The sequence below is a fragment of the Copadichromis virginalis genome, linkage group LG22 (genome assembly GCF_057382275.1).
Source record: "Copadichromis virginalis isolate Kocher_CV1m ecotype Utaka linkage group LG22, C_Virginalis_male_GT1.1, whole genome shotgun sequence".
Lineage (NCBI taxonomy): Eukaryota > Metazoa > Chordata > Actinopteri > Cichliformes > Cichlidae > Copadichromis > Copadichromis virginalis.
The window spans coordinates 18,152,156-18,175,093 of record NC_140638.1 but is presented as its reverse complement, the minus strand read 5'-3'; the positions used below and the strand labels follow the sequence as shown (position 1 = coordinate 18,175,093).

Sequence of the window (22,938 nt, the reverse complement as noted above, 5' to 3'; positions counted from 1 at the left end):
GAGCCATCAGCCTAAGAGCCGATCATATCAGACTGGATTGTGCTTTCATCCTTCAACAATTTTGTAGCCTTTACTTCCTCAGTGTTAAATCGTGGTTTTGTCCTGGAGACCAGTTACTCACTGGTTGAGTATTTCTTCATTAGTTGGCTGCTTTCAGTTGCTAGGTAAAAACTGTTCACAAAGAGAAAGCTGATTGCACCTGTAACCCATGGTCCAACTTTGGTATGCTGACTTGCTTGCAAACACCAACTAACTAATGCGGGAGCAGTAGTGAAACTGTGAACACTGTCAGCCATCTGCTAACAATAGGCAGCAACCACTGGGCAACCAGTGAGGGCATATATACTATTCCCTAGCAACCAAATGCAGCTAGGGGTTCGCCAACAGGTCTCTCGGCATGTGTAACTGAGGCCTTTTGCCTGTTTTTGAGATAGATAGATAGATAGATAGATAGATAGATAGATAGATAGATAGATAGATAGATAGATAGATAGATAGATAGATAGATAGATAGATAGATAGATAGATAGATAGATAGATAGATAGATAGATAGATAGATAGATAGATAGATAGATAGATAGATAGATAGATAGATAATTATGTAAAATACCATAATATACAAATTCATTCGCCTCTCAATTATAGGGAGTTGTCCATACCCAGGGGCACAAGAAGCATACTCCTCTCTATTTTGTTCTTACATACCATCCATTTTATGTCATACATTCATACAAAGAACAGCATGTTCTACCCAGACAATTTAACCTCACCTGAATCTACTAAACTGACACTTTATGTAGTGATTTTCTGCTAGAGAAATCTTGATTTGCATGTAGTAGACTAAAGAACCCTAAAAACCAGCTCAACTGACTCTGTTTCATCCCCCCCCCCCCCCCCTCCATTCTGTGTTCACTTCAATTCAGTTCAGTCCAATTAATTTTACCTATCTAGTGCCAAATCACAACAAAATACACCTCAATGTGCTTTATATTGTAAAGCAATAGACCATACAATAATACAGAAAAAACCCATCATATGACCCTCTATGAACAAGCGACAGTGGGAAGGAAAAACTCCCAGGAAGAAACCTCCAGCTGAACCAGGCGCTGGGAGGGAAATCCCAGAGCCAGCATCTCCGACCAGACGTCTGCTGTGACTGGTTGGGGGTGAGGGCAAGGAGACAGGACAAAGCACGTTGTGGAAGAGAGACAGAGATTAATAGTAACTAATGATTAAATGCAGAGAGGTGTAGTATAACTATGGGAGCATTCAGGGTCACCTGGCCCAGCCTTAACAATAAGCTTTAGTTCATTTTAAGCCTAATCCTAAAAATAGCGAGAGTGTCTGTCTATGTCAAAGGAGCTTGCAAAGAAAAGCGTCTGGACTTCTTTAAGTTGCTTGAAGACGTTCCTCTGATCGCCGATCGCGATTAGAGGATCATCAAGGGGTCCTTTTGTCCCTCTGTGGGGGGATACTCCCACTAGGTTTATATCTGGGACTCTCCACCATTTGACCTTAGAACTGAAGAAGCTTCTCGGATGAGAGGTGAAACGTCTTCAAGCAACTTAAAGAAGTCCAGACGCTTTTCTTTGCAAGCTCCTTTGACTACGATGACCTGGATGACCGAGAACCTTCACAGACATAGTGTCTGTCTAATCCAAACAGCAGGGAGCTGGTTCCTGGGGCCTGAAAGCTGAAGGCTCTGCCTCCCATTTTACTTTTAAATACTCTACAGGTAAACCAGCTGCCGGTGAGCAAAGTGCTCCACTGGGATGATGTGGTACTATGAGGTCTTTAAGATAAGATGGGGCCTTATTTAAGACCATGTATGTGAGGACAAGGATTATAAATTTGATTCTGGGCGTAACAAAATCCAAAGTGTGGTAAGTTTGGAGTCATCTCACTAGAGTGCAAATTTCTAGGGAGGTTATCCACATCGCTAAAGTGTGCGGGCTGATGGATATCTAAAGCGGAGATTATTTCAGACTATTTACAACTTTATGCAAGTCAGCAGAGTCTATTTTTGAGAGCCACGGTTCACATCAGGAATAGCAAACTCCAAATGTCCATTTTCTGTCTGTGTTTTTTATGAACATAAACATAACCAACACCTCCAATCCTGTGTCACTGGCTAGATGAAAATCTCTGACTGTTGCCAGGCTATTTTTCCTTCTCCTCTTCCTCCTCCTTCGGCCCCTTTATGACTGTTTGAATCATGCGTTCAATATAGAGAAGAAACTTAAAAAGGGAATGCTTTCATTCATCGTGTTATTTATAAATATAGATGAACGACTGACCATGAAATGCTGAAATCGCTGAGGAGCCTCAGATGCTCATGATAATATTTTAGCCTGGCTGACTACATGGTGCACTCCTTAAGTGTACTGTCCACCTTATCTGATATGTAACCGGTAGTGCTGCCAAGAAAAAAAGGAAACACATGCTAATGTAAACTGTTGCAGACTACTGTCCGCTGGTCACTTTTCATTTTCTGCAGCTTGAGTACATATATACATGAATATGTGTATGTGTGTTATATATTAGCAGAATTTTGCTGTACACATACGAAGAATAATGTCTACACCTCTTCTTCCACCTCTGTAATAAAAGCCTAATTTGCAGCATGCACATGCAAGTTTAAAAAAAAAAGACTTTATAAGACATTTTATAATTTACAGTAACGACAATATTAAGTAATAACATTTTGGCGCTTCCACGTTTGGTTATTTGAGTGAGCAGATCTCATAGATCAGGTCTCGTGCAGGTTCTGAATGAACTGTTTCAGGCTTTGTTCCGGATGTTTCTTGAGATTTAATTTGCCCCAGTCGGCTCTACAATCTCCCCTTAATTAGCAAGCTGTACCGCCACAATTCACCGGGGACGAACGCCTATGGATCCATTCCTTTGAAAGACTCGAGTGCCAGTTTCACTAACATCATGTGTACTCCTTTATGATGACATTCTGCCATTGAAACTCAAATACAAACTTCATGAATGTTAACCCACATTTTCAACATCCTTTAAAACTGATGAAATGCCAAGAAACGCGGGGCCTAATTTTCAGCAGCCACACAGTCTGCAGTTAATGGAGCAATGCTCGGCTTTCATCTCTCTCCCGTGAGTTGTAGCGCAATCATATCATTAAAGGCTCTGCGTTAGGTAATTTGTGGAGTGACAGGTTGTTGTAGCCTGCTGAATGGTAAGTGCGTTTGTATACTCCCAGACACTTTTGTCTTTTCCTCCTGAATGGTAAGCGCGTATGCGTACACACAAACAAACACTTTTGTCTCTCCCTCCTGCTCCTCGCTTCCTCTTTCTCCCGTTGGCCTGGCCCTCGTACAAGCAGTGTGTTCCAATGCATGGGAAATAATTGGCCATCCCTTTCATCATAGGATTATAAGAATAAATCTCCTTTTGGAGCAGAGAAGTGCTAACAGTCATTGAAATCCTGTTACATGGGGTATTATCCTGCAATTAATTGCTTTTTCCAAACGCTAAGCTCCTCTCTCCCCCTCGTGTTCACACACTTTGATAAATTCACCACTGGTTGACTCACTCTGGAAAGAGGTTGGGGGTTAAGGGACTTGTAGAGGGGATTGCTAACAAATACGAATCTTTTTTTTTTCTGTAAATCTGTCTCACTCGTTCACTTGAAGTGTCATTAATGATGATCCAGCCTCTTATGTTTTGGCTGGAGGATGCGCTTTGCACCCTCGGTTATTGAAATGAAAAGAGACTTGAGGATTTGCTCGCTTATGAATATAATTTTGTGCAGGTATGTTAAAAGCGAGCTCCGTTTTTGAACAAAAGCCACGGCTTATCTTTCATCACGCCGCACAGAGGAGATTAATGATGGTTGACACTTTCATGTGCCATCTTCTGAGGTGGTGTTTGTAAAAGAATATTTTTAACACGGCCGATTTAATAAATCAAAGCGAGTGACACCAGGGGGAAAGGGTACGAGTGGGAACACTAAGAAAGGACAAGTGAAGAAAATAAGAGGCATTTACATATTTTTAGCTACAGTCTCTATGGTCTACCAGTGGGGCAGGCCACCTCAATCGTTGATGCAACCATAAAAAGAATCTTAATGGCTCTGCTGATCCCCTTAACTTTTCTCACCTCAGTCAATCACAGTGTAAAGCCGCTGTGACTTTATGGTAACACAGAGGCCGTCAAAGCAACTGGAGTGATAATTTTGACTGATCTGTAATCGGTCGTCTGTACTTCCCTACCTCTTTTTCCTTTTTCCTCAACTGAGCGGACAAATGACGCGATTCACTTCTTGTTTCCTTTCACTGTGTTTTCTCATTCCACTGACAGTGACATCATGGACTCGGCCTGTCTGAGCAAAGGCTACTTGTGCAACCTCAATGATGGGCCGGTGACAGTATGGTGGTGACGTGTGTGTTTTGCGGCTACAGCACACACACACACATGCATACACAACTGTCATTCACTTCCCATTAACAACAGGAAACCCCTTGAGTCATCCTGGAGTAGAACTCTGAGAGTAAGACGAGCTATTTCAGTGAAATCATGTGTTGAAGAGTGACTGATAAACACAGAGTTGTGAAATTTTTGTTCTTAGGACCTGAAGGGAAGTGAGCTGATCTTTTCAAATGAAATTCTGCTGATGTAGGGCTGAAGGGGGGTGCCTGATACATGTGAGTTTTCCAGTTAAATTGCGTTATGGAACCAAAAAAGGATAACTGCGCTGTTTCGCTTTGAGTTTAGTGGGTTACAGTGGGTGAACGTAATTCCCATTTTCTCACACAGTGCATTTCTTTCATCTTCAAAGTCATTTTAGCCTCTTATGTGTAAGATCTTAGGATGTTTAAGCTATTTTGTGTTTGTCTTGTGTGCTTATTAGTGCTGCTTATATAGTCACAATAGAAATTAATCAGCTAGTTACACCAGCCTGCTTTCAACTAGAAGCCTGTGTTTATTGTGTTAGTAGAGGCTGGGTTACAAAGTTACTCATAAGGATTTTTAAACACCAATGCATGAGTTATCTTCTCACCCAGGTGAACTAGTTAATGGAAAAGGCTCAGAGGCCAATTAGCTGGTTAATAAACAAAAATTAATTAAAAATAATCAAAGAAAACCATACAAGGCAGAATGGATTAATGTTTCAGGTTGTTCACTCCTACTTCTGACTCTACCATCTGCATGTTGCATTGGACCAGGTAATGCTTTTTCCAATCTTCTGTTGTCCACTTTAAGTGAGCCTGTGTGAATTATAGGCTGGTCATATTCTTCTGACCTCTGATATTAACGAGACATTTTCATTCAGAGAACAGCTGCTTAGTGGCCTTTTTTGTACCATTCCCTGTAAACCCTAGAGTTGGCTGTGTGGGAAAATCCCAGTAGTTCAGCAGTTTTTGAAATACACAGGCACCAGCAATCTCACTTATACTCACTTTCTTCCTCATTCTGGTGCTCAGCTTGAACTTCATCAGGTTGTCTTGACCGTGTCTGAATGCTTAAATGCATTGAGTTACTGCCATGTGATTGGCTGATTAGATATTTTCATTAACAAGTAGCTGCCATGGTGTACCTAATTAAGTGGCAGGGCAGTGTACATATAGAATATAAATACATTTCACTGCATTTAAAAGCTACAAAGTTGTTGGGTTTTTTTGTCCAAAAGACTTCATACATCCTCAATCACATCAAGAACATCTTTACGATTACAAATTGAACAGCAGTCAAGACAAGAGCCTATAGTGGGCCATGATTCGGTCCACAGGCCATATGTTGATAAGTGATGGCCTACATGGTCACCAGATCTCAAGCTGGTTAAACCAGAAAAAACTGTAGACCAACCATGCTATAGCTAGTGTATCTACCCATCATATAATAACCAAAAAACTTTCTTTGCTCAAAGCAGAACTCATATCAATAACACCAGGTTATGTTTACTACACTGAAAAGTCTGAAGAAGCCGTTCCCAACTATGGTCAAATACTACACCTGTGCTTTGAACGACACACTGCCCTAAAAGTCATTTCTGGATTTACACTGTTGGAGATAACTCCACGCCCCACGAAACTGCTGACAGGTTATTGCCTCAACCTCTAAACATGCCTTTTGCACTGCACTTCTAGACCAAAGCCTACTTGATTCTTCTAAATATGTTTATAGCTTCTGTTCAGGAGGGTTACGCATCCATCTTGATAACAGGTCTTGCACTTACTGCAATTAACTCCTCTGAATGTAAAATAAATTGTAAACTAAAACAATGCCTTGCTCCCCCTTAGTTTGTGCAGGTTATGAGTGCTTTGTGACAACATATCAGTACTATTTGGTTGGAAATGTGAAGAAGAAAAATATTATAGGTTCTCAGTCAGGAAGATCATGGCAGTCTTGAGTGCTTGACTTGAAGGCCACTGAACTTGAAGACGTTTGTTTTCTCATCTGAGAGTCTTCTTTAGTTCTGAAGACTGATAGAGAATACCTCTCATGGATCTGTCACCTTGGAGGTGATCTTTTTATCAGACTATCAAATTTTCAAAAAGAAGTCACACCTTGGCTCTTGCAACCCTAACAACTCAGATGAGGACATGGTTGGTGACTCTCAGAACACAGGGTTAAATCCTGGGACTCCCCATCAGCTGGTAAAACTGAGGAAGCACCTTCATTTGCGAGGTCTTCAAAAACCTATAAACAAAACCCAGATGCCTTCAACTCAGGCTCTTAATATTATAAAATATACAAAGAAAAAACATTTAAAGGAACTTCCTGCCTTCTGAACCACAATAAAGATGACAAAGCATGTAGTTTTGCTTTGCCAGTCATTCATTTACAAGAACTGTCAGCCACAAAAGACATATTAACATTAGATAGCACTTCGTGTGAACGCTCTGTGGACAGCAGATGAAGAATTTAATTTTTCAGCTTAACTTTACAGCTTCTCAGTAGACCTTTGGGGAAGTCTTTGTGCTGAGTATGTGCAAATATGACACCTCCCCTCTGTGAGAACAAATGTTTTCAATCACAGGGGAACAATGTGTAGGGGTGTGTTCCAACGTAAAAACAATTAATGCTATAAAACCTGAGCTGAAAATATTGTAAAAATTAAAAGGATGCATGAAACATAACCTGGGATTGAATAGCACAAATATCTGTGCTGCCAAGGAGCCAGTGAGTCTAAGCTAACCTACCGTGTCTCAGCCCAAAGGATCAAAGAAAACGTGATGGACAGATTGGGATAACTAACAAGGACTGCAGAAATGTTTGGCCAGACTACAGTCTGGAGTCCTTCCACATGAAACAATCTCCATCTCAGCTCCTGGTTTGATTGATTGTCCTTGAGGTCAGTCTAGGTTGTAAAAATATAGAGCATATTCAGTAGGAATGATTATTGCGGATTGATGGCTAATTTGGTTGGGACCTCAACACTTAAGTTCATGCAGTTCACAATATGGGCGTTTATGTGAGAATATACACTAGAAAAAAGGAGTACTGCATGCTTTTAGGCAGAATTTTTATCTTGACAGAATAGAAAGGCAATAATTTTTCATTATAAGCATGTAGTTTAAAATCCATTGGCCCACTTCTATCTCCCACACTCTAATTCAGCATTCATAGCAAACTGTCAGCTGGCCAGAGAAACAATGGTAATGGCAGACAACCAGACATTTGGAGAAAACAAATTCTACTTTGCAAATGTCATAAAAGAAAACAGGCTGCATGATACCAACAGTGGAAATGATGGGCTTATGAAAAGACTCATATAATGTCCCTACTTCCTTCTGCTTCTTCCAGATTTACAAGAATAGGATCCAAGTTCAGCTGTAATTATACTTAACTGATATCATGAAGTTTGTGAAGCTGTTACTTTGTCAGAGAAATACAGATCAGCTTTCCTTTGCTGCAGAAGAGTTTTTGGGGGGAGGAGTTTAAGATTTGAGGTGCAGTCACTAAAATCATTTGACTAATACTTAACAAGGATAATAATTTTAACAATGTTAGCAAATAAATGCATACTACCAACAACAGATGAAAAAAAAAATCGAAATTAAAAGTGAAAGTTTCACATTTGGGTCAGTTCCTGTCTCAAAATGTCAAACTTTACAGTTGAAATAAACATGATGGGAAAAAAGGTTTGGGGCTTTACATTAGATAAATATGCATAGAAGATTCAAAATATTTTTCAATCGTAAAGCTTTGCAAAAAGCGGTGTATCGCCTTTTAAGTGGGTGCTTATCCAGTCACTAGCTGTTTGCTAGCCTGCTAGCTTGACTGATCTGGAGCTCCCATTTTTTCACTGTCGGGATGCTTTTGGAGCAGTTTTCATGCAATTAACTGAAAAGGATGTGAATAGTTTTGTGTCAAGTTTAGTAACAGTGCTTCGGTGAATGTTCAGTCGAAGTTTGTTTGTTTCTCTGCAATGCATGAATGGACTCTACGGGTGCACCTGGCTAACCAAGTATGTGTTTGCTTGTGAGACATGGCCAAACATGCTCACATCTGTCTCCGAAAAAACCGAATAAAAAAGATTAATGCGAAATTACTTAACTGAACTCAACAAACGTGCGATAACGGGACAATTTCTGTGGTGTTACCATCAAGATAGCAAACAGATGTTTCTCCATCAATTGCATGAAGTCAGGTTATGTCAATCCGGTTGTTCAGTGATGACGCGACGAATCCTACTTCCGGGTCTAAAGTAGTCTGCGTTTAATATGGCTTTTGTGTTGTTAACATGTTTAATGTTTTGTATTTTCTTCTATTTGATCTCAAAAAGCTCCTAAAACAGTCAGTGATCCCTGTTGACCTCCCTCAGCTTTTATTACCACTAATCATTTATTTAAGCTCAGTTTTTAAAACCTTAGGATTTAACTACAGCCCAGCCCATGCAGCAGTATATGAATGACTAACCTCGTATTGTGGATGGATTATCTCAGTTGTTCTCCTGGCTGAAGTTTGGTCCTTTTACAGCATCCTGCCATGCGATTACATTTGTTTCTGACCACTGAGAACACTCACGTTAACTTTTATCGAGTGGAAAAAAAGTTAGCTTGTTTATATTATGCTAGCATAGCTATGTCGCTAGCGGTCACGTAGCACATCATTATATACCAGCTAGCCCAACTTCAGTAACCCTACAAACGTCACTGCTGTTTAGTTTTCTGTCTTCATTTATGCTGGAAGTGATAACAGAGCTGTACGTTTTAATTTGTTTCCAAAACCCCGCAGTCAGGACATGCTATATTGTATTTAGATAGAAGCTAGCGAGCTAACTCCCTGCTAACTTCTAACTCCGTTAAATGTCATAAATTCCGTTTTCATGGATGCCTGGATGTTAAACTCAATTGTTACACCTGGTAGAGCAGAACGCTGATCATTTTATTAAAGATGAAAGACTTTAGACAGTTTTTCAACTCTCAGTAATGCCACAGTGATCGTTTGATATATGGACCTGCAGCGGAGTTTAGACCCAGACACGGCTAGTGACGTCAGACTGAACAACCGGATAGACGCTAGCATTCACTGGTACAGTGGGTAACACATAGCACAGAGGTTCTTCATTCAGATCCTGGCTGCAGGGCCTTTCTGTGTGGAGTTTGCATGCTGTCCTTGTGTTAGTGTAGGTTACCCCCGGGTATTCTGGTTTCCTCACACAGTCCAGAGAAATACATGTTAGGTCAACTGGTGATTCTAATTTGGCTATAGATGCGAGTAAAGTGCAGTGTGTAACTCTTTTTTGGGTCAAAAAAAGAAAGAAAAAACAGTTCTAAATAAAAACAAATCTTTAATCTTTTTTTAACATATTACAAAACTAAACTAAACTTAAAAAAAACACACATGAAAGAAGCATTCTCGCTGTTTACTCATCATGTTTAACACAGAAACTGATAACATGTGGAAGATTTAACAGTTTTTTAATTATTATAAAGCATCTAAAGTATCAACAGAAAGAGGTAGCCTAAAGCAGGCTGAGCTGATTCTGGTGACTATACATCTAACTTGAGTTACTGTCTCACATCTGCAGCTCTGTTAATTGCATGTGTCTGTGTACGTTGGTAAAAATGAGCATGAATGAAAAGTAACCCACAGTGATGCCTGGATGTCAGCCAGATCAGACTTGAACTATTCTCAGAGCAGATCAATTCCCAGTCTCTCTTTATTGCTGCCAGTGGTGAGTGACTCAGCTAATTATAACAAGGAAGATCATGCCCTGAATACTGTTTTCACTTCTAGCTCACTGGCTACTCAGTAACACTCCTACTCAGGCACTGTATACATGCACATACCCACACACACCATGAGGCACACACTGGCTGACCAGCTATATATACTGCTACAACCTGCTATTCGGCAATAAAATCTATATTGTGTAGTCCACAGCCCACATATCTTGATGTGACTTTGCGTGATGTGATATTCCAGCGTGAACTCTCAGTTACACTGATACAAAATGTGACCTTACATGCGCACACAAGCTTTCTTTAATCACAGCCAACACAAATAAGTCAGCTTTTCCAGTATCCTCCTAAACACCGTGTCACGCACAAACAGACTCCAAACACACATAATCACTTTGATGTCACATAACAATAAACCTTCAGTACCTCTGCCTCCCATTCCCACAGTGACTGCTCATCCTGTTTGTTCGACTTCTTAAAAAGAAAAAGAGGGAAGGCAGAGAGAGAGGAAACCTGTTCCCGTGCCTGCTCAGCAGCATGACAAAGACACTTGCTCACAGAGACACGCATGCATCAATCAGTTGAGTGAGTCACCTTTTTCGTAGGACGACCACTGCGCAAAGAAAGAATGCAAGGCCTAAAAATAACAGCCATCATTCCTATGGAATCTGCAGCTCATCCATGTTTGGACAGCCTGCAGAAACAGGTTTGCATGACCTTTTTGAATCAAGCTGTGCCCAACCGCTGTGACCCGGTTAAGTGTGTGACATGTTGTGGAAGGAACCGTGTTAGAGATGTGAAAAGAAACGACTGGGAACGGCCTGCTTCTGATTGGCAGGATTGGCCGCACTAAAGAGGTTTGACGGTGCACACGCGCACACAGGCCAGCTGCTGCTCTGTTTTCAGTGAATGCTCAGTGAGCCTCTGCTGCAGCCACTGTGCTCATTCAACATAAAGCAGTGGAAAAAGAAAACTCTTGCGCAACACGCACATGGTCACACGTGTGCACACACCCCGACAAACACACACAAACATGCACATTTATAATTGCCCAACAGGACTCGTCTCAGCGCTCATCACAGGAATGTTTTTCAAACTATATCCTGCACTTCACCCTTGAATTTTTGACGGTCCATCGTTCGCTTGATTCCTATCATTGCATAATTCTCATAAAGAATTGCACAGCATTTGGCTCCTTTGGTAGGGGTGCTTGATGTACAAGTGGTTTCACCTTAGCCCGGCTGCTATGATGTTGTTTACAGAGCCAAGCTGGCATATTTTTCTGTGAGTTCTTATAGCCCAACAAAACTACAGCTTTACGGGGGTGAGTCATATCCACAGACCCAGCATGGGAAAATATCATGGTGTTGTTAAAGCCAGAGTTCAAGCTAGCACACTGAAGCTTTTTGTATGGGCTGGTTCACACCTGAAGCCCAGCGTTTAGAGAGCAAACAGTTCCGGTGCCACGCAGAGGTCTGTGGAGAAAATGTTACAACTGGCAATAAAGGGCAATAAGAGCCGAACACTAAGGAACAACTGAGTCAGACAAGGTACTTCAAGGATTGTTAATTATTGCCTAAAACATGTGCATGCTTGATGAGGCAGCTGATAAGTAACAGATGATTTCTTCACTCCTCTCATCAGCTCCTCAAGTTCCTTTGGTATCAGCAAAAAAAAACTCTTATGGGGGAATTTGAAGATTCATGACACACTGGTTAGGAAAAATAAATAAATAATGTTTGAAGCATATGCTCACGAAGTCGTCTGAGAAAGCTAATACAGTGGGTAGTGTCATCAGAGCCGCGCTGAGCAGGATTGCTCAATGGTTGTGTCACCAGGAGGCTGGACTGGTCGGGCGGAGTGTTTGAGCTCAGAGCTCAACATCACTGGAGCTCACTCACTCTCAGCCACTCTTTGAGTGTGAGGCGGTCTCTCTTTCTCTCTGTGTCCTCTCTCTTTTCTCCTCTCTCTCTCTTCTCTCTCTCTAACAAACACTGACTCTGGGCTATGAGGGATCGGATTTTTTTTCCTCTCACCAAAAGTACACAGACCTCAGAAGCCACGAGCACTCACTCTACAGAAGGACGTCGATTTGGATTATTACCAAAATCCGCTGAAGTTTCTTTTATGTGTCACCAGTGCTGAGTCTTCTACGGAGAAATGGAGAGCACAGTTTGTAGCTTCTTTTAACCGTCAAAGGGAGCATCTAAAAGCAGACGGAACGGACCTCGCTTCTTTTTTTTCTTTTTTTTTTGCTTTCATGGTGAATCGGCCTATCAGGATGAACTTGCAGTGGAGCAGCCGGGCACCTTGCATCCGCGCGGGGAGACTCGCGCACAAGCGGCTTGATTCAGACGATCAGCCGCCGGCCAAATGCGCCCGGCTGAGCGCCGAGGCTGGGGACACGCAGGGACTCCTCGGCACCTCTCCCGGATCCCCGGTCAGCCCCGGCTTAACCTCTGTCCCACCGACTCACCAGGGACCGTCCAGCATAGGATCGTATCTACTTCTACCTCTGGCGGACCGGGAATGCATGCACAGCGCGATGAACACCGATACTGGCATTGAACTACTGTGTAAGGTATGCGCAATCCAGTCATTGTGCAATTTCTTTGAATGAAGGATGTTTCAAGACATCCCATTGCCCAATACCCTGTCTGACATGTCATCCGTATTTGGCTGACTTTTTCACCAGATGTCATTCTCACGCGAAATGTGTCACGATTTCCATAATAAAAGTCTTACTTCATTGTATATATTTTTTATTTTATTTTTTTAAATGTCTGAACCTGATAAGGTTCCTTTCATTTTTACACGTCGTGAAAGAGCAGCCAAACCCTGTGTTGCCTGTTTTGTATTGTGAAAATTCAGCCTATCATACTGAAGCCCACCAATCCTTGGCACCGGTGCTTCGCACTGTGTCTGTCAACTGGGCTCATTTGCATACACGTCACCGCAGTACGCCACGCTGTGACACACAAAAATGCAAACATGTGAGGCAAAAAGGCTCTCGTGATAAGGATCTTTCCCGATAAGGACAGGGTCCTCCACTGTTCCAGATCCCTGTTTATTTTGCACGATAGACCTGCAGGCGTTTGGCTTTGTTGATTAATAAAGTTAATCGCTTCACGCTTTGATGATTCATTTGTCACGCGCTTGCAAAAGCAATGTATTGAGCTGGAATCAAAGCATATCCCAAGCCTTTTTTATGTCGCTGCCAAATGTTCATGGTTGCTTACTTAGATGATCATTAAGACCACACTGACCTATTGCCTCGTCCTCCTCCTCCTCACACTCACTCTCTCTCTTCTCCTCCTTACCCATCTTTCTAATTTCCATCCTGCATCCCTCCTTTTCCTCCCATCTTTCTTCCAGGTCTTTGATATGGGGGTATACCAGGAAAAGATCAGAGCCTATGGTATTCTACCAGCACACAAGAATGTGGCCGGCATCAGGGACATCATCCTCGGTGAGCGCAAGGCCTACGTGTTCCTGGATAAAGACTTTGGGGACATGCACACTTTGGTAAAGAGCTGTCGCCGACTAGACGAGGGACATGCCTGCAGGCTCTTCCGTCAGGTGGCCCTGGCTGTAGCCCACTGCCACCAGGCAGGCATTGTGCTGGGTGACCTGAAATTACGCAAGTTTGTCTTCACTGATGACAAAAGGTGAGGATTCACCTGTCACGATTCTCGAATTGCTCTCAGTCCTTAACACTGATCTCAGCTATACAGATTTATTTGAATGCTCTCAAACATCTAGTGTAGTGGCACATGCCAGTGAAAACACAGAGCGAAGACAGCAGCAGCTGATACACACACAGGCCATGTGTGCAGATATCAATGTGGGCACAGATAGAGTAGGAGGTTCTGTACTTGTGGAGGCAGACTGCTTAGCTTCCCAGATTTTCGCCCTCTCTGTCTGTCTCCCTATTTCACTCTCGATGTGTCTCTTTGTATGCAGCGTTGTGTGTTTGTTTTGCATGCTTGTGCACAGGCAAGCATGTGTGAATGTAGTGGGTGGTAGTTTGGCAGAGCTGCGAGACGAGGCTGCTGAATGAGAAAATCATACCTTCTGTGGTCTATATCTTAGAATGCATTTATTACTCATCATTTATTAATAAATTACATCATAGCAATGCTGCAGGATAAATGGCGTGTCCAGCAAGATTTCATTCACTTACATCCATGAAGTAGTATGCTTTGAACCTGCTCCCACACACACACACCTACACACACACACACACATCTAAATGCCTGCATCTCCCAGTGCCAGATATAGTTCAGGAAGATACACAAAATCCATGCTTGCAAAACTGTTTGTCGCCTCTTTGCCCTTGCGTCACTCTCTTTTCTGTAAGCGTCCACTGATCCCCTCCACCCCCCCACCCCCACCCCCACCCCCCAATCCGGCTCTCCAAAGGGCCTTTTTCATGGAGACTTTTGAACAGTAACATTCTTCAGTCATGACCTCTGGGTTAGCTGGGTTACAGTCGATGAATGAGAGCAGACAGCCAGTGAGAGAAGTTGAAGTTAGTCGCGTCCCTCTGATAGCTATATGGCTGCAGAGCGATGAGTCACTGTGTATATGGGCAGAGGGGAAGAGGGGAGGGAGGGGGGTGTTGCACAGCTTTTTTCTTTTTTTCTTCGTGCGTGTGCATGTGTCCGTCCATGCATGTTCGCGCATTCAGAGCTGTAAAGCTGCGGTCCATTGCAAGTTCAAGTGGCTTGTTGCTGGCAGTTCAGTATTTCGTCAACGGAGCGACGACACTGCAACATTAATGTTGGTAGGCTGACCTGCTCGACCCGTGAAGATGTGTTGTGACGGCATCTTTTTTTTCTCATGCAGACTTCTCTGTGCACTTTTTGTGGTAACATTTCAAAGCGCCACTACAAAAAAAAAAAAAAACTCAAAAGCATCCTGTCGTGACTAACCTGCAGGCTTTGCTGATAACATTAAACGGCTCTGTGACATAATGGAATTTGGCAGTATTCGTTTCCAGAAAATCAGCTTTGTTCACCCTGAGATCACCTCTTTTGCTCTTTTGTCCAAACACAGACAGACAACAACTTAAGGCTCACTGAGCTCTTACGATTCTGCATGACCTCATTTATTCCGTCATCCATTCCTCCAAAATTCACAATCAGGCATCTTTCAAACCCCAGCGCACAAGCCGTGATGCGATGTCCTGGCCAACAATGCAGCGGCCAAGCCAGCGACAGAGAAAGTCACAACATTTTGACAAATGCTAGCTGCATTCGCACACACACTCGCACACACACACAGACATACACAGTGCAGTTGGGAGAGCCAGTTTAGGAAAGGTGACTAGCACTCTGAAGCATGCAGAGCTTCACAGTCAGGCCAGCCTTCCCGTGCGTCACTGATGTGGCAACAGCCATTTGAGGGTAATTATGGGATGGCTGGCGCCGCAAGTGTGGGACCCAGGTGCAGATAGCCTCGGCTCGAGAAAGAGAGAGAGAGAGCGAGAGAGGAGGAGGAGGAGGAGAGGAGATATGTACTCTCAACAGTAGGATGAGTCATTCTCTCCACCCCTCTAACTCTCTCTGTTCTGTTTCCTTTTCTGTCTCCATCTCCTTTCTCCTCTCCTGACATATCTCCTCCACTATCTCGCTGTTTAAATATCATTTGCTTTTCCGTCTTGGTCCTTCTGGCTGTCACTCTTTTCATCCTGTCTCCGTGGCTTTTTCTTTGTCTGCAGTCAGTCCATCTGACATCTCAAGTGTCTCACTGGGGCGACCCCCCGAGACTGAGATACAACAGAACTCTTTATGTGCGCTTCACTTGATGAAATCCCCTCCAGTCATTATACACAAATTAAATTAGAACTAAAAACAGCCTGTATCTGCTGCTGTAAAAAGAAAAAAAAAGTAGAAAAATGCATGACATATTTTTTTGCCCATGGAAATGGCAAAAGTTTCCCATCAAATGTTCTATCTTTGCGCAAGAGCGTTTCAGTGGTGAGTACCTCATCCTGAAAAAAAAATGTGCTCTCACAGTCTTAGTTGCTCTGCTGCAGGACTAAATGTACGTCCTGTCATTAACTTGGCTAAATATAGCATTGTGTGTGTGAGAGTAAAGAAGGAGGAGGGGGGTGTTGGTGTAGTGTATTTATGTGTGTTTACATGACCATGTGAGTGCCAGGAAGTCATTGGAAATTTGCTTAGGCAGCTCTGCTTCTTAAACGGGAATCACAGTGGCGCACTTGGGTCGTAGTAAGTTCACTTCTGTGTGTGTGTGTGTGTGTGTGTGTGTGTGTGTGTAAAACTGTCTGTCCATCTGTCTGTTGCACAGATTAAAGCTAGAGGAAGGAAACACACTGTACTTATGCTGCTTTACAGTAAAATTAAAGCCCTCTCTTGTGGTTATTTTTGTGCAATAGCGGTTTGGCTCAAACATACATATATTGACATTTTGTGCTATTGAAGTCCATTCCAGATATCTTGACCTTTGGTTTTACTTGCTTTACAGGACGCAGGTGAGACTAGAAAGCCTTGAGGACTGCCGCGTCCTGGAGGACCCCAAGGATGACTCTATGTCAGACACCCACGGCTGCCCTGCCTACGTCAGCCCAGAGATCCTCAGCGGTTCCACGCCTTATTCCGGCAAGATGGCCGACATGTGGAGCCTCGGGGTCATGCTGTACACCATGCTGGTCGGCCGCTACCCCTTCCACGACCCGGACCCGGCCACACTTTTTTCCAAAATTCGCAGAGGCCAGTGCTGTTTGCCTGAAGGTTTGTCTCCCAAGGCCAAGTGTCTGCTCCAGAGCCTGCTGAGGAAAGAACCCTCTGAGAGACTCACAGCAACTGAGCTGCTCGCTCACCCGTGGTTCCACGTGCCGCCATCGTCCCGGGAAGCGGCGCTGGGTGACCAGGAAGTAAGCTCGGCCGAACAAACGGTGCCATCCTTTGATGCGGAAGAGGACGACGACCTCTTCTGCTGACGGATTCGATTTGAGTCTGACTGAGGGACCAAAACAAACTATGAGGGATTCATTGTTGTTTTGTTTTTGTTGTTTTGTTGGTTTTTTTTACATTGGCACTTTTTAGAAACCCATTTGTGTACTGTTGTGTGTACATACACCCTCAAGCTTTCTACAAAATCTTACTGTACTGTATTTTGTTGTCGTATACATGTTACTCGCTAAGGGCATTGTTCACAATGATCACTCATTGTGTTTCTGTATGTGTGATTTGGAAATTATTTGGTGCTAGAAGAATTAACCATGACAGAAATAAGCCAGATCGTGTATTTTAAAAAAAAAAAAAATCTCCACAGGCTTCTCCGAGCGTGTCACGGGAATTTAATAACCAGTCGGAGAGAAGTCATTGATGTTTGTTCTCAGCGTGAACTCATGAGACTTCATAAAGCATTAGCTGAATCTTGAGCGGGAGGCGAGGAGACCAGGATGTTGTTCCTCTCACTCTCTAACCAGACTGCAGGCTTCACCAGCTGACTCACCGATCAGCTCGAGGACCGCCAAGCACGAGCTTGACGTCTTGAAGCAGACAGTGACATAAAGTGAGAAAGATGGATAGCAGAGGACTGATGTGTCATCCTCAGCGGGACACTACAAAGGTGTCTCACTGCCAATCTGGCACTGTCTCTGCGAATGGAGCGCATTTACAAATTTCACACCACGCACAGAAGGTTGAGACAGGCAGGGTGTTACTGGTGTAAGACTGGCAGAAAAATGGTAAGAGCTCGACACACACACACGATGCTGACACAAGTCCTTGTTAATGGCTAACAGAGAAAAGTACATCTCGGTCATTTTATCATTTAGAACTGTTAAGACTGTTTAACATTTATGGCACAAGCTCAAAGCTGAATATCTTGCCTAAAGGTTGAATCCGAACACAAATATGAGCATCAGTCCATCCAGCATGTCTGAAATCCTGCATATGTGCAATTGCCATCAGCTAAAACCCAACACTAATGCTTCTGGTTTAACTACCTAAATGCTGGGAGCAACCCTGGTTTTAAACACTTGGCCACATGAATCAGCAGCATCAGAGATTACTGAATAATTCCTGAACCCGATGGCATCAGGTTCAATCAATCAAAGAAAAAAAAGGGAAAACAAGCACCGATGCAATCAAAAAAAATCTGCATTTGTTCATGAAATGTGCCAAATATGCACTTAAATTGGAAACCGACGCATTGCAGAAAAATGAAGACTTTCCCAGCTGAGCAGTCGAGCCTGTTTTGTTCATTTCTGTCGGAACATTATGTGAACCTGTTTTGCTTTAACAAAAGCCGAGCTGTGTGCTGAGTGTTGTGCCCGTATCACTGTGTTTCATAAACTGAATGACTCTGAATCAGTCGCAGTCAGGCGATATTTGATGTTGGTTGTCTGTTGATGACTCAACACTTGGGCGTGTCTGCAGAGAATGGTGATGACCTTGGCTGGAAGAATCTGTTCAGACTGTTTCACCTCTTTAGTGGTACTTTTTATTTTTTATTTTTAAACTCCCCCCTTTCCTTTTTTCTTGTTTTGAAAGCTACGGATCCATGGAGACTAGTCTTCATAGTTGGTGACATTTTGTACCACGCTCTAAGATACACTGTTCGTTTGTGAAAAGCAAATAGAGAGTTTCAGCCACATTCAAGCTATTATAGCCAGCTGTTTTGCTCTGGTACAATTTATTGACAATGGTACTAAATCTGGCACATCAGAGAAGTGTTGCGCATTAATTTTTCTTTCTTTTTAGTCACGCAGTAGGCTAATAGAGCATCTTGCGGTTCTTTCTTTCTTTCATCTGCTCGAGAAGACCAGATGGAAGGAGACTCGTGACAATCGCAATTGTCCTTCACAGCGAAATTAATTTAAGAGGTTAACGATGTTGTTTCTGTTTCATACATGTAGAGTGAGTCACGCCTTCATGTGACATGTAAACTGACACGGGTGCACAATCTTCATAATGCACTGTGAATTATGTATTTGTGACACAACCTAGAGGCTATTTTTAGTCCGGATAGGTTACACACAAGAGTTATATTCATTGTATAAAATATGTAAATATGTATATTTGAAATATGTGTGGAGTTGTTGAATAAAGATCACATTTTTCATATTCTCACAGCATGTTATTATTTATCACTGCCACTTGTCTTTCGCACACACAGCCATACTAACGCCTGCCCGGCTCTGACGCACGCCTCAGAGGTTTTCCTGGAAGAATTCTCTCAGCGCCGCTCTTCATCACAGTGAGGGAGAACAATGCGATTTCCCTCAGCGCTTTCAATTTCATTTTTGCAAGAGAAAGGAACCGAGGAAAAGAAAACTGCCTCTCCCGCTTTCTCCATCTCTGCCTCTAGCCGTTTACTCTTCTCTGACCTTTGTGTAATGTAACATTTAACTCCTCAAACACACAAATGTCAATAGTGGGTCAGTGTTTCTTTCCTGGAACACACAAGGGGGAGCATAAGCGCTGCTCTCGTTCTCTTTTTCTCCAGCTTCAGCAGTAACCAGGGGAACTCGAGGTCATCCCATCAAACAGTGAACAACAGCACTATTTGAAGTCAAATACTTACATGCTTTCATATCCAATCCTTGTTTGCCTGTGAATCATTTGACCTATAAGAGCTTGGCATATCTCCACCCTCTGTGTGTTATGACTACCTTAGGCATGGCTGGCCGGGGCTTGCGTAAGCGTTGTTCGTGTGTGCGTGTTCATGTGCATACCTGCCTGCATGTGTGTGTGTGTGTGTGTGTCAACAGGGTAACTGGAGTGTCTCAGCTGCTGGGAAGCTGCCAAACGATTGCTTAACACATCAGAGCCGGGCTCCTCCAGGAATGACAACAGGGCCCCTGAAAAGTAGGCTAGTCGAAGGTCAAGTAATGAATATCTGGAGATGTGTGTTGGGGGACTGTGTGTTTGAGAGGAAATTTGATTGTGTGTAGCAAGCGACAACCTCTGGGGCTTAAAAATGAAGCTAACGCGGAAGTGCCGAGTGCACTTCCTGCAAAGGCCACCTCAGGTTAGCTCCAAAAGAGAGTACATCCCTGTAGACTGCCATGCTACAACATCCCTTTTACAGCATTAAAAGGCATGTTTATGGTCTGGAGCAAACACAGACGGTACAAAAGATGAACGTAGCTACCATGATGTCATCCTCTGCTGTCTAAACTTCCATTTTGAAGCCTTGACGTAAGCGTTTCTTTTGCATAGCCATTTGCAAAAAACAGACGTGACTGACAAGTAAACTAAACAATGAGTGTTTAGTTTACAGGTAATCCTTCAAGTATGACCAAGATGTACTAAATAGACTTAATTTTTTTGATTCAGTGTGACCTAAAACAGGTGTCTGAGCCCAAAAACCCATCAGCAAAGTGTTTACAGAGGTTAAAACTGAAAGCTGTTTTCCCTTAGACTTCTATGAAAGTGGAAGTCTTTTTGGAGCCACGGCTTTTGTTATCTGTTGGCCTTAAGATAGAATGCAGGTTTGAGGGAGTTCTAACTTAATTGTAATGACCCGTAAGATTCATTCTTGTTTTCTTCTGTCTATGAGTACAAAGGATTGCATACCGGTAAGGCTTAGAGCAATGCTGATTGACAGCTAGGGTTGAATGGCAGGATGTGCCAACATAGGGAGATGTAGCCAGTGGCTACAATGTCAATGTCAAGCATTGTCAAGAACATGTCAAAGTAACAAGTGACGATATAACCCCGATTATATAAAATATTGCTTAATCAGAAGCTCACATAGTCTGACGTCTAAAAGGAAAATAAAGGCATATGCCTTATAATGCATAACAAAAATCTTTGTTTTCTGTATGCACTTCCATACAAAGACAATGAATTTCTGAAAATCTCCACCCTGGAAAGAGTTTTAGAAAAGGTCAATTTTCAGTGACCTAACAAGCCGTTTGCATGTTGCCAAAACACTAAAATGCATAGAAAAAGCTACGTTTACCAAAATACCCATACAGGTGTGGACAGAGCTTGGATTTTCCTAAGGTTAAAAGTTAGGGTCATGGCTACTTTGACAGATGTGGCAATTGTCTGCAGGTCATCAGCGCCATTGATTCAAACTCCAGAACTGGATTGGTAACTCCAGTTCGGTTGTCAGTGTCTTTTGGAGCACTTTAATAGATTTCTCTGTTTAATATAGCTTCAATTATGGTGGGTGGAATTTTTATATTTTATTAGCATATTGTCTAATTAACAGCATCTGTGGCTGAACAACAGCGATTTCGCATGTCATGTTACGTGACCATCACGTGAGAGTTGTCCACTATATTGAAAGGGATACAACTAACAGTTGCCAGCGAAAAATTGGTTTTTCCTGACTGGTTACTAGAAGAAACTAGTGTCAATGAGAGTGTTCCACCAAAAACGACTTCTTTGGTTGCTAGCAGCCCGAAGCTGTTACTGGTAGTTTGTATGGAAGACACATCTTGTCTTCAAATGCTCGCTACTAGCTCCGAGCCGCGCGGTTCGAAATGTACAATGTTCACCTTCAAAATGAAAGTTGTGCCTCAACGCAGCAACCACCACATTTCAAAACATGTAACTTTGTGTTACACTTTTCATAAACTATACATAGTTTGTTCTGGTTGCTTGTTCTGGTTGCTTGTTCTGGTTGCTAGTTCTGGTTGCTAGCTCTGGTTGCTAGCTCTGGTTGCTAGCTCTGATTACTAGCTCTGATACTAGCGAGCTGCTAGCAAACTATTTTAAAGCCAAGAATGTCATAACCACCTGTACCAGTCTCAGCAAAAAGCTCAGACTGTAAATTATTGGTATATGTTAACTGTTCGGTTGGGACCCTGCTTATCTTACCCTAGTACCTTCGTGTCAGACAATCATTAGTTTCACTTTTAACAATGATTGTCTGATCTAAGAAGGCTATTTAGTGCATTTATTGAAATTAAAGTCATGGTTAACAAAAGTTTTTGTGGTAAATATTAACTTAAGGTGAGGTGTTTTGAAACGGACTAAGGCACACTGTGTGTCTGTGTGAGATCATCCTGCCACAAGTGTAAACTTTATCCTTCCTTTTATCCGGGATCATTAAAGTTTCCCAACCACCTAAATGTAAACAGCAGACTTCACAAACTTCCCCAAAGCATTACAGCTGTCCTTGTTGGATATTACACTCACCAGGGCATTATCAGATACTTCCTTGATTATCTATGATGTCATTTCATAAAATAAAAATGACAACAGGGTAATTTATAGTATTTCAGTGGATTTTTAGAAATGATTTTAAGGTTTGTAAAATACATAAATGACAGAATAGTATTTTCCAACATTATCTTTCATTTAAAAACTATATGCTTTGTTTTTCCACGTAGCTCAAACGGGAAAAGGTGTAATTTAGGAGTCATTCTGATCTCCTTATTACCAAAATGCCACAGGAGGAAGTGAAACGGCATATCTGAAATATAACAGTAAAGCACCTGCTCTGATGATAAAAGTGTTATGCCTCTTCCTGGAACTTGTTGGCTCGGTTGACCGCTCCGGTGATGCAATGGAAAATAGCCTCCTCTGTTTAAATGACATGTTGACCTGATTTATTTCATAATACGAATCCCCAGAGGAATGCGGGGCATTGTGTTGACGTCGTTCGGGAAGGAATGCTTTTAATAAGGCTGGTATTTTCGCCTTTTCATCTTAGATCACAAAGGCATACCTGCAATTTATGTGACAAGACAAAGCTGTGATCTCTGCTGCGATCTTGTGGAGAAACTGTAAACTGCAGCTTTGCGTCAGATCATCTCTGCTCAGTAGCCAGCTGAGTATTTCCTGCATT

At 42.5% G+C, this 22,938-nt stretch overlaps 1 protein-coding gene across 1 annotated transcript; it reads left to right on the top strand.

The window, feature by feature from the left end:
- The first annotated feature begins 11,981 nt into the window (after window positions 1–11,981).
- Window positions 11,982–19,262, top strand: trib1 (tribbles pseudokinase 1). The gene is made up of 3 exons (XM_085445958.1): window positions 11,982–12,736; window positions 13,531–13,823; window positions 16,648–19,262. The coding sequence occupies exons 1-3, from the start codon at window positions 12,416–12,418 to the stop codon at window positions 17,120–17,122; spliced, it is 1,089 nt and encodes a 362-aa protein (XP_085302084.1). The 5' UTR covers window positions 11,982–12,415; the 3' UTR covers window positions 17,123–19,262.
- Window positions 19,263–22,938: the final 3,676 nt, after the last annotated feature.

Excerpts from the sequence above, each read along its gene's own strand:
- trib1 (XM_085445958.1), top strand. The coding sequence starts at position 12,416 with ATGGTGAATCGGCCTATCAGGATGAACTTGCAGTGGAGCAGCCGGGCA. Across the intron at positions 12,737-13,530 it reads GCATTGAACTACTGTGTAAG|GTCTTTGATATGGGGGTATA; the intron begins GTATGCGCAATC and ends TCTTTCTTCCAG. Across the intron at positions 13,824-16,647 it reads GTCTTCACTGATGACAAAAG|GACGCAGGTGAGACTAGAAA; the intron begins GTGAGGATTCAC and ends CTTGCTTTACAG.